Source organism: Nilaparvata lugens, chromosome 8 (assembly GCF_014356525.2).
Source record: "Nilaparvata lugens isolate BPH chromosome 8, ASM1435652v1, whole genome shotgun sequence".
In the NCBI taxonomy this organism is placed as follows: Eukaryota; Metazoa; Arthropoda; class Insecta; order Hemiptera; family Delphacidae; genus Nilaparvata; species Nilaparvata lugens.
The window spans coordinates 41,820,455-41,833,302 of NC_052511.1; the positions used below are offsets into that span (position 1 = coordinate 41,820,455).

Below are 12,848 nucleotides of genomic sequence, written 5' to 3' on the forward strand. Positions count from 1 at the left end.
TAGGTGAAAATGTTACTGAACATTAATTGTAGAGATTCTCATGCTCAAACTATTCCACTCGAAATTTTCTGTTTCAATTGTATCTGAAGCCTGATAATTGAGAATCAAAAATCGAACTTTGCGTAGATGGGGCGGAGCTCCTGAAATTTTACAGATATGGGACTTGTGGCAGTTGATAGAGCTTATCGATGACTATTTCAGGTATAACTTTAATCAAAATCGTTGGAGCCGTTTTTGAGAAAATCGCGAAAAACACTGTTTTTGACAACATTTCCGCCATTTTACCCGCCATCTTGAATCGCATTTGATCGAAATTGTTCGTGTCGGATCCTTATATTGTAAGGACTCTACGTTCCAAATTTCAAGTCATTCCGTTAATTGGGAGATGAGATATCGTGTACACAGACGCACATACACTCATACACACACACACACACACACACACACACACACACACACACACACACACACACACACACACACACACCACACACACACACACACACACACACACACACAACACACACACACACACACACACACACCACACACACACACACATACAGACCAATACCCAAAAACCACTTTTTTGGACTCAGGGGACCTTGAAACGTATAGAAATTTAGAAATTGGGGTTCCTTAATTTTTTTCGGAAAGCAATACTTTCCTTACCTATGGTAATAGGGCAAGGAAAGTAATAATGAAAGGTGTGAAGGTAAATTAAGGTCCTTAACGTCAGAGCCGCATAAATGCACGTGAATTCTCTTCATATCAGGTGAATTCTTACAACAGACCTGAGATAGTCTATGTATATTTTTCACAATATATTTTTGTCCTCTATATTTATATTATCACTAGCAAGAACCCGTGCTTCGCAAGGATCTATTTTAAAACTTGACAAAATGAAAACATGACGTAATGAAATTTTGAAGAATTGAGAATAGGCCTATAACCATCCTTGGTTAATTAAGAATCTATAAGCAAAATTTCAAGTTAATTAGTCCAGTAGTTCAGACGTGATGATGCGTCAAACATTATTTTCCTATCCCGTACGTGCATAAGCCAGCTCTTTACTTTATATAATTATTATAGATATAGTTAACGACTGCAAGAGATAGGACTGTGGAACAGAATAGTGGTGAAACTATGATAGTGCCAGAAGTGTCTCAAACACAATAGTAGGTACAACATGAACTTTTTGAAAGTGATTTGAAAAAATGTTAAAACAACAGAACTGAATCCTCATCATTCTACCTTCATTTAGAGAGGCTTTTGTTTGAGCCGAATAGAAATCTATTTATAAAAAATGAATGTCTGTTTGTGTGTTTGTTTTTATGTTTGTTTGTTCCCTGTAGACTTGAAAACTACTTGACATAACGGCATGAAACTTTGGGAATATGTTGTGTGAATATTGGGGATGGTTTCTGAACAGAAATTTTAATAGGGAGGCTAATAATAATTATTTATTAATCCATTTTACAGACATATGTTTTCGAAATTTTCGGCCGAGCGGCTACTGAAGAACGAAAAGATGATCATGATTCAAGATCATATTGTGATAATATGATTTAGCATCTAAATTTACCAGCTGTAATAAACATATCACCCTGTGATAAATTATTGTGTACTGGTATTAAAACGGTAGTTTGGAGTTGAAGTGTAGTTGATTGGTACCAGCTGTTGATAATGGTTCCTTAGAAGACATTTATACAAATAATTATTATCACTCCCCTATCATTGAGAAACTGGAAAATGTTGAAAAAAAATATTCACCTTATGAAAGAGAGTATAAATTGTATAGTATATATGTATAGTATTCATATTGCATTCATTAATTACTGAAGAATGAAAGAATAATTTACAATTTTTTGAATTTAGCTTAGCTTATATTCATCCTAAAATGGAAAGAATAGGGAATTCTGTGTGATTCATCGTAAATCGCATATTTCCTGGACCATATATCGACAATCTACAGCTATGAAAACATTGAATATTTTTCTTTGAAATACTGATATAACCTTTTTTTTAATTGAAAACTTTACTGATAGATATTACTACCAATTGATTGAGAAGAATAATATGTTTTCGGAATAATGAATGCTGCATGACTAAGCACATAGGAAGTCCGTATTGAGATGTAAATGAACATTTTGATTGTCAGATAAATTTCATGATTCACCAAATAAAGTCAAGTGTTACATGAGATACATTGGCGGTACGAAGTTCGCTGGGTAAGCTAGTTGTAAATTAAGCTTTATTATTAATAGACAATGCTGAAAAAGACAGGCTCAATCACCAGGAATACTATAAATCTATGAGGGACCAGTAAGCCATTAATTTTGAGTAGTTCAATTACTTCCATTATGGACACTGGAAACATTATGGACAATCAATACGTATGAAATTTATTAGCTACCGTACAGAATAAAAAATTTTTGATTGCAGTGACCCTGACTACTGTATTATGAATAACCATTCGGATCAAATATAAGGAATTACTCGCATCTCTTATCAACTCGTAATTTTTATTCACAAAATATTAACGAAAAATATAATTATATATTATGTTATTTTTAATAAACTCATGGCTAGTACTCAAGTTTGTCTTTTTCTGGCCGTGCTACAAATAAATGTAGGTAAATGTTTGACATTTTGTTTCTGTAATCTTGTTGTCTATTAAGAAAGTTTTCAATGTGATTTTTGATGGCAATAAAATTTGAATTTGAAAAAAATTATCAAAAAACTCCTAACCAAAGAAAACTTTTGTGCTCTGTTCTAATCGGAGTGTATGAGACTCCATATACAGCTGATAGAAGGCGCAAACCGAACTGGCCAAGCATACAATTCAATTCAATCCAATTCAATAATTCTTTATTGAGGTATTCAGCACACAATTATTAATGATTAGAACAATTTTTTTTTAGAACAACGATGGAACAAACACGTGGTAAGCTCGCGCTCTCAATCAACGCAAAATCAATTCGATCAGCTAATTGATGAAATAGTTTTAAGCTTTCCAATGATTACAACATATGTTAGAATATCATGTGTCAATTATCTCAGTTCCATATGGAGTTCACCTTATCATAAGCTTACTTAATAGGAACCTTTTTCCTCCTTTGAAATCCTTAGAGGCAAAATATCTCAAAATCCGTTCTTAGTGCGCATCTAGCATGTTTGAAGAATATTTGTGCAAAGTTTTAAGTCTGTAGGCCAATTAGTTTGAGCTGTAGTGTGATTTTACATCAAAATTTTCGAAAAGTGCCCTCTCCTGAACCCCCCTGTGCTCCTGATTGGAATTTTTCTGCATAGATCTGATTTTTTTCGTACCTGAACGAAAAAGTTCCTCATGACTTTGCTGTGCAATGAACGGTTAAAAAGTGAAAATTTTGGGGGGCCCAGCTCCCTCAGGGGGGGGCAGATTTCTGAAAATCCCTTTGTAGTGCATGTTTTGAGGCTACAATAAACAATTGTGCGAAATTTCAAGTTTTTAGGCTTAGTAGTTGGGGCTGTGGTGTGATTTCAGTTTGTCGGGGCTTAGCCTTTTAGATATAGGTAGAAGAAGAAGAAGAGAAAGAAGAAGAAGAAGAAGAGAAAGAAGAAGAGAAAGAAGGAGAAGAGGAGTAAGAAGAAGAAAAAAAAAAAGAAGAAGAAGAAGATAGATTATTATGTTGCTTTGGCCTGTGATCTGTATAAATGTCCTGTAACACCTAAAGGTGCGTCCACACATGCCGAACCGAACCTCGAACCGCGCAGCAAACCGTGCATTCCTCCGAACATCTTGCCTTTCAACGAACATGAGCATATGTTTCATAATGTTGAAAATCAGCTGTTAATCATTCGCTGTACCGTACTCCGAACCATTCGCCGTGCCGCTTGCCTCTGTTCTAACTGCTCGCCTCACCACACTCCGAACGCTGAACTTTTCAGCCAATCAGAGCCCTCGATTACAATTCGCCGTGCAGCTCTCTCCACAATATTTTGGCTATCCATCACAAGTGGAAAACATGCGAACATGAATACAGAAGTATGGGCAATTTTTTATTTGATTAAATTCATGTTTTGAAGAATTCATTGTTGAGAATGATAAATTGATAGGAGCTTATAAATATTTTCTAATTTAAATGAAATAACTTCTGAAAAAAATAATGATTGGATAAATACCAATATTGAATTATTGTTGACCAAGAACTCAGTACATCGACAATTCATTCAACTAATTCTGTATTGATAAAATTATAATCATTTTCTCTATTGATAATCAATTTTATCAACTAATCATCAACTAACTGAAAAAAGTACTTCAATTTCCATGAATTTATTAATAGAATTATATAAATCTAAAGTGTAGGTCATATCTAAATTCACAAAGAGTTCGATTCTTGTTGGCAAGATAGATGTTATTCAATGCAGAAATCATTGTTATTTTACTAAAAGATAGGATAAAATGAATAGTTCTCTTTCAGGGGGAGTTTTGACAACCCACAAAACTCATTTTTCATTTGAAGAAATAATATCAAAAAGGTGCATAGGACCTTACTTTTTTGTTCAGCTTGCCAAAATACCCCTCATTTCAATATTAAAATTTTCGACTGACTGTACAGTGAGTCAATCATTCTATCGAGGCTTGAATAAATTTGAAATCGTAATTAAATAAAAATGGTAGAGAATAATAAATTATCATCTAGATATCAATAGCTAACAGCAATAGATATCAACACCTTTATTTAAAGACATATTAACTGCATGCGTTTTCATATTGCCGATACAGCATTGATAAAACTGTAGACGTTTATTTAGCAGTCTCAAAAAACTGTTCTAGCTGAAAAATTAATAATACATGCCACGTGTAGGCTTATACATTGCATCAGGAAAACGAAGTTCAAAACTATGGTTTTCCTAAACATATGTTTTTGAGATAATTTCTTTGATGCAGCTGTTTCACATTATAAATTATACAGAGTTTGTGAAAATAAAATATTTATTGATTACCAAAACAATACTATTATTATATTAATGATAATAATTAATTATCAAAACAATACTTTTATTATATCAATAATAATAATATTATTAAACATATTATCAATTATCAGAACAATATTATTGGGGTTGAGTGGAATCTGGTAGAAAGCAATAATAGAACAGATGTTATTTTTTGAATTTCTATCATATTATTTTGTTATTTCCAATGATTACAACATAATGTTAGAATATCACATGTCAATAAAATAATAAATTATCTCATTTCCATATGGCACTCACCTTACCATGTTCATAACCTTACTTAATAGGATCCTTTTTCATCCTTTGAAACCCTTAGAGGCAAAATATCTCAAAATCCGTTCTTAGTGCGCGTCTAGCATGTTTAACGAATATTTGTTTAAAGTTTAAAGTCTGTAGGACAATTAGTTTGAGCTGTAGTGTGATTTTACATCAAAATTTTTGAAAAATACCCTCTCCTGGACCCCCCTGTGCTCCTGATCGAAATTTTTCTGCATAGAACTATTTTTTTTTCGTACCTGAACAAAAAAGTTCCTCATGACTTTGCTGTGCAATGAGCGGTTAAAAAGTACAACATTTTGGGGGGGGCCAGCTCCCTCAGGGGGCAAATTTCTGAAAATCCTTTCTTAGTGGATGTTTTCAGGCTACCATAAACAATCGTGCAAAATTTCAAGTTTTTAGGCTCAGTAGTTTGGGCTGTGGTGTGATTTCAGTCTGTCGGGGCTTAGCGTTTTATAAGTATAGAGATTAATGAAACTCTTTCAACATTTTCTTTTTCAGATTCCAACCACATAGGGCTCAGAAAAATAGGAAGCATTCCTGTATCTCAGTGTTGAACCTCCTTCTTCTCCCCTTGGGACGTTATTTGTTGGTGGCATGATTCCATATTACCAGAAGAGGAATGCAGTAAGTAATATTTAGGAGAATCAAAAGTTTTAATTTCAAAAACATGAATGATGAGTAACCTGGCTGGCTCAGGTCTGATGCCAGAGCTTTCAGGTCGCACCTGATCAATTTCAGTGTCTCTGTCATGATTTAGCAACTGCTTTCAGGCAGCCGGGACTGACGGCTAAAGTTGGATTCCCACGTATCAGTCAAAGTGACCAGCATAGTGTGAATATTATTCCCATAAGTTCTATATAATAGAACTATTCATATTTTTATAAAATAAATTATTTCAATAGGCCTAATTCTATTTATTATTTAATCATTCAGAATTACACAATTTACAGAAAAGTACCACAGGCTTCTAAGCCCAAAACGGTTCCAATTCTAATTTATACAACAGTCCAAATAATGTAGGTAGGTTATGTGTCACTTAACATTCATCAATTAAACACGCAATTTATAATTCAAAACACACAAAAATCAATTTTAAATTTAAAAAAAATACTTCTAAATTAAATTAAATCAATTACAATTAATTAGAAAATTCCAAACTTTGAAAAACTAATTGAATGTTCTATTATTGTAGAACACTTTAGTCCCCTCTTCATATTTTTTATCAATAATACAGTATTATAAAAACATGTAAAGAGGCTACAAGTAATTTTCTATAATAATGGAACTATTCATAATTCACTCGGCCTCACTGGGTGGGAACAGTCCAATCAGAACTCATGAAAATTATATTTTTCACTGTGCCGGTCACTTTCACTGTCACTGATATGTGCGAATCCAGCTTTAACTTCTCCATCCAAAACACGGAAATGGCCCGAAAAAATGTCTGGCCTCGCCGAGATTCGAACTTGGGCCGCTGGTTTACAAAGCCAGCATATAAACTGTAAACCATTCAATTACGGCCACTCCTTTGTGCTAAACTAAAAAATAAGTTGTTGAAATAATGAGAAGTTAGACATTACACTTGAATTTTTCAAGTGTGGCAGCTGGCTGGCGACCCTAGTTTAAGGCTGTGCAAAGGCTAAAAATAAACTTTCTACTGGTGATATTTTTCAAAGTTTTTCGATTTGTATATTATCAAGCTATCAGAATGAAACAGTTTTCTCAGGAAAACATTTTTATCCGATCATTACTTTTTGAGATATGAGACCCTAAAGTTCAAATTTTTGGGACAGAACATTTCAAATTCGGTAAAAGATAAAATCCATGAATAAATTTAGAGGATAAATTTTTCATGGTATTGTTGATTGAATAAAACAAATTGTTTTTGAAAATATCAATTTTTGAGAAAGTTATTCAATTTCCCAAAAATGACTCAACTAAAAGTTTATTTTTAAACCAGTAGAAAGTTCATTTTTAACCTTTGCACAGCCTTAATGAGTGCAATCAGGACCTCCTATATACTACCTGGAGTAGGAAGTCCTATAGTCCTATAGTATATAGGAAGTCCTGGTGCAATGCCCCACAACTTGTTCAGAGACTTGGTGTGCTAATGTTATATGAGGGAGGGTTTCAGTTCGTCAAGATCTCACCTCATCAAGTAAGTTATCTTTTTTGATAATTTCTTGAGATACTGAAACAAATGGGAAGTTGAGCAGTTTGTAAGGTCTCATGGCATCAATTCTTTGTTGCAGGCTGATAAACAGTCAGCTACGCCATTGCATATTATTTTCTCAAACGAAAACCCAACCTCGAGGCTTGGAGCCATGAAACCAATTCCTGAAACTGCACCTTAGTAGACCTTTCCATTACATTTTACTTTCCTTGCCCTAGTACCATAGGTAAGGAAAGTATTGCTTTCCAAAAAAATCTGGTGTGGTACACTCACACAACTTTCCTTGCTCATATTCGAAACTACGATCAGACTTTTGTATATGTGTATTTATAATTGTTTTCAGAGTACTTTTTCCTTTGTGTAAATTGTGAAATTCAATGATTTTTTTAGTCGTCATTTTTTAAAGTCGTCAAAACAGCTGTTCTACAGATGAAATATCTCGACTATGTGTTCTTTTTATGAACTGCTCTACCTACCTACCTCATCCTCGAGAAGGAGGTTACAAAGTCCATTTCTCAAGGATGGGGTGGACCCCCCATTAGTTTCCCAGAAAGGAGACTCATGCCAGTTAATAGAGCTGATAAATAACTATACAGAGTATGAATTTGAAAAAAATCGGTCAAGTTATTTTGAAAAAATCGTGAAAAACATGGTTTTTTAGTAATTATCCGCCATTTTTCTCAAGAATATTACGGAGCTCCTGAAGTTTTCCCAGAAATGAGACTTATGCTAGTTGATAGGGCTTATAAATAGCTATCCATGATATAAATTTGAAGAAAATCGTTAGAGCCATTTTCGAGAAAAACGTGAAAAACATGGTTTTTTAGTAATTATCCGCCATTTTTTCCGCCATCTTGAATTGAATTTTATTGAATTTCTTATTGTCGGGTCCTCATGGTATAGGGACCTTAAGTTTAAAATTTCAAGTCGATCGGTTAATTAGGAATGGAGTTATCGTGTTCACAGACATACACACACACACATACACATACACACACACACATACACACACACACAGACCAATACCCAAAAATCATGTTTTTGGACTCAGGGGACCTTGAAACGTATAGAAAACTTGAAATTGGGGTACCTTAATTTTTTTTGGAAAGCAATACTTTCCTTACCTATGGTAGTAGGGCAAGGAAAGTAAAAATTAAGGTGTGTGTGTGTGTGTGTATGAGTGTATATGCGTCTGTGTACACGATATCTCATCTCCCAATCAACGGAATGACTTGAAATTTGGAACTTAAGGTCCTTACACTATAAGTATCCGACACGAACAATTTCAATCAAATGCAATTCAAGATGGCGGCTAAAATGTTGTCAAAACAGGGTTTTTCGCGATTTTCTCGAAAACGGCTCCAACGATTTTGATCAAATTTATACCTAAAATAGTCATTGATAAGTTCTATCAACTGCCACAACTCCCATATCTGTAAAAATTCCAGGAGCTCCGCCCCATCTATGCAAAGTTTGATTTTAGATTCCCAATTATCAGTCTTCAGATACAAATTTGAACAAAAAATTTAAAGTGGAAAGGATTGAGCATGAAAATCTCTACAATTAATGTTTTGTAATATTTTCACCTAAAAATGGAAATAAGCTCGAAATTCGAGAAAATGTGATTATTCAATTGTAAACTGTTTGCAACTGTTGATTCTATTAAATCATTCACTATGAAGAGGTAGCAGACCTCGTTTGTCTCCAGCGTTATAGTCCTGTCACCCAGCTGGCTTAGATCTTAGAATAGTAGACTTGAGATGCACGGGAACACTAGCGTCAGGTGATCAATTTTCATAACGGCAAGGAAAGTTGTGTGAGTGCGCCACACCAGATTTTTTTGATACCTAGTTTTGTTTCACGAAACGCGTTTCTCCGGTGTGCATCCCGCACAAAAAAAAAAAAATAGTTTTATCTTTGATCATCAGAGGTATATGGGTTTCAGGGTCGTGCTGCACTATTTATTCACTGTTTGAATATTTCCTATTTTAGTGATAATAATGTGAAATATTTCTTCTATGTTTGGTTTTGAAGCATCTAAATTTAAAAATATACTTTTTGAAAATAACTTTGGACTGAACATTTTGTGAAGTGAACAACAACAAGATTTAACCTATTTCGGACTATGTGTAACATTATCTAAATTTGGGAGACGAATAGCACAAGGTTACCTTATTTTTTCTCACCCTATCATTTTGATGATGTTCTTATTGAATCAATCAATAAGGAATAAGACTAAAGACTATTACAACAATAGTCAACCAGAAGAAATACCTGGATATTGAATATCCATCACTAGCAAGTTGGACTGGATATAACAAAATGTCACTGACTTTTATCAATCATTCAATAGAATTGAATCCATCCTTCCTATGTGCAAGTTTGGGAGGCTACCGTACTGCTCACTTGTGCTACTCATGTTGCTCTAATTAAAAATATCCTACAAGAATTTTCTATGAATATAAACATAAATTAGAACAGTTTATTGATGTTTAGATGTTTTTTAGATGTTTATTCTGTTGTGTTTTATTGTATGGTATAGTATAGTCTGGAAAATTAACATTCAAGTACCCTTTTTTTAAAACTTCACTTTATTAATCACTCCATGTTTCTACATATTAATGCCATTTTCAAGTGAATCACTGTGATTAATAGAGTAAAGTTTTAAAACAGGGTATACTTCGATTTTTCAATCTCCAGTTAAGTAAGAGCAGGTCTTAACAATAAAGTTAATATAGTAAAGTATGTTATGGTATAGAATAAAGTGACTTTTTCATTTAATGATATGACAAAGTTTGGGCCGTAATCTCCATTCTACCACTTGACCATGGATGCTCTTTAGTGTGATAATATGTTCTTAGATAACTTATTCTCCAACATAATAATTATTTTATGATGATATTAATGTATAATTATTGATTATTATTCGGGGATAAGGTCTTGAATCATTAGACAGTTCTAGGATTTTGTTTTTTATTAACTGAAATCACTTATCTATAGTTCATTCACACAATCATCCATGAAATATTTACAATCTTATCAACACTAATTCTTACATTCAGTACCATAACAAAACATAAAAGTAATGAAAGAAAGGTATCTTCTTTACACATTTTAAACTTACACATGTAGCAACAAATATTATATACTAGACTTCCATTATTTCATATTTTTGATTTTATCATTAAATATTACATTAATCTTATTAAAATGGAATGTGAAAATTCCAATGAAATTAGTTGGTACATACATGCATATGCGAAGCTGTTAGCTGTTCCTGTTCTAAGTAATTGTACATCTTTTTAATTTTTTAAAATAAAACATCAATCTTTCAAACTTTTCCTTCTTTGTGTACCAATTTTTAGTTACACTAATCAGTTGAAATAAATCTTGTATCTACACAAAATTGCTGTAAAATTAAGTACGTTACAGAAATTGAAATACGTTTTTACAATAATTATTCTGTATCCAATCATCATTAGGCCTACTGGGATGTAAAATTTAATTGAAAATTTGACATAGCCTACATATCAAAGGGGCTAAATCATGATTTAGGTCTTTGATTTTTATCTCATTATTATTAATTTTATATACAAGTATAACTTGAATAGATTACGGTATTGAAATTCTTCAATCAGAAATCTGAATATTTAGAATGAAGTAATTTGGTTCTTAAATCTACTCGAAACTGTTGAAAAAGTACATGTTAGATCATTATTAGTAGGCCTGCATATTATTTGATCCATAGTTTATTTTTCTAATAACTATTTTTTATTCTTATCAATGATGTTATTATGATCATCAGTAGATTTATTTGATTCAAAAAGGATAGATTCTAAAATTGGAATATTCACTCACATTACTACTATGAACTATTTTTCAGTGCATAAGAAACCTAATAATACACAAATCATTTCCTAATAGAGAATTAATAATGAGCAACAACGTTACCTTATCTTTGAACAAATAATAGTTCAATAGCATTAATAACCTAGCCAAGAACAGATTCTTTGATTATGAATTTATAAAAAACGATTTCGCAAATTCATGTAACCAATTTTCAATTCTATAGTTTCACTTGATGCGAGATTTCTATAGTATCCACAAAAATGTTGCATTGATTAATTTTTAAAATATTGTAATGGATTTTAATTTTTTAAACCACTTCAAATTGAAGAAACTCCTAAAATGTATGTCTATCTTATTATAGCTTTGCATGCTGTAACAATATTGCAAACATAAATGTATCTCATGTATACTACTGAATACAGTAGTATTTAACATTGATCTAGAAAAGATTCTATTCACTGAATACAGTAATATTTAACATTGATCTAGAAAAGATTCTATTCACTGAATACAATAATATTGAATATTGATCTAGAAAAGATTCTATTCACTGAATACAGTAATATTTAACATTGATCTAGAAAAGATTCTATTCACTGAATACAGTAATATTTAATATTGATCTAGAAATGATTCTATTCGCTGAATACAGTATTATTTAGATTGATCTAGAAATGATTCTCATATTCTGTTTGTGAATTCTACAAATACTCGGAAGATGCACGAGTATTTTTGGATAGACTCCAACTGGTCATTACTGGTCATCTAAAAAAGCTGACTGCATGATTCCCCATTTGTTGGATTATCAAGAGACGCATTTTCAGTTGCTAATAATTGGACAATAAGGTCAATACATTGTCATAAACGAGTTCTTTCACATCCATTGCAAACAAGTAGTCCATGTGGTTGAATGTATTCAAGGGCACTCTGTAGGCACTCACTATGTTCTTCAACTTCTTCGCCAGTTTTCCTATATCCTGAAAGTCATAACAAACAAATTTAATTAAAACATGTTTAATGTATCTATCAGTTATACAGTTTAAACAAAATTTCATCAGAATTTAAGAAAAGAAACATATTATGAGACTAAAACTATGATTAATATTAAATTTAGAGAAAAGCTCAAAACAAAGCACAATGCGAATGATCAATTGTTGAAATTATCTACTAAAAACCATCGGTATTTCCATGCGTCCCTACAATATAATGCTAAGTTCTTCCAATTTTTGCCATTCATAAAGTCCTTGAACTCATCCATTTGCAAAAGTGCCTCTCCCAACCACTTCCTTCTCCATTCTCCTAACACTGGACATCTTGCTATAAAATGATAGATATCCTCCTGCTCTTTTTTATTGCATAGCGAGCAGCACCAATTTCTTTCCGGCATCCAAGGTCTGTAGTTCAAGTCAATTAATTTTCCTCTCGCCTTCATAATCCATCGAACCTCCGTAAATTTCACTTTCAAGATAGCTATCCTTTCCCAGGCTATGGTTCAGACTTTTGTATATCAGATGATATTCTGCATCTTTCGCCTTAGATC

At 32.7% G+C, this 12,848-nt stretch overlaps 1 protein-coding gene and 1 long non-coding RNA gene across 6 annotated transcripts in view; one reads left to right on the forward strand and one right to left on the reverse strand.

The window, feature by feature from the left end:
* Positions 1 to 12,848, forward strand: part of LOC120352746 — a 43,402-nt gene that overhangs the window by 20,599 nt on the left and 9,955 nt on the right. For both annotated transcript variants that reach the window (XR_005572083.1, XR_005572084.1), the window contains exon 3: positions 5,785 to 5,910. This is a non-coding gene — a long non-coding RNA (uncharacterized LOC120352746). The remainder of the gene's footprint in view (positions 1 to 5,784; positions 5,911 to 12,848) is intronic.
* LOC111045974 (lipase 3) overlaps positions 10,419 to 12,848 on the reverse strand; it is a 72,774-nt gene continuing 70,344 nt past the window's right edge. For all 4 annotated transcript variants that reach the window (XM_022331456.2, XM_022331454.2, XM_022331455.2 and 1 more), the window contains exon 9: positions 10,419 to 12,285. In XM_022331456.2, coding sequence (XP_022187148.2) covers positions 12,136 to 12,285 — 150 coding nt within the window. In that variant the 3' untranslated portion in view covers positions 10,419 to 12,135. The remainder of the gene's footprint in view (positions 12,286 to 12,848) is intronic.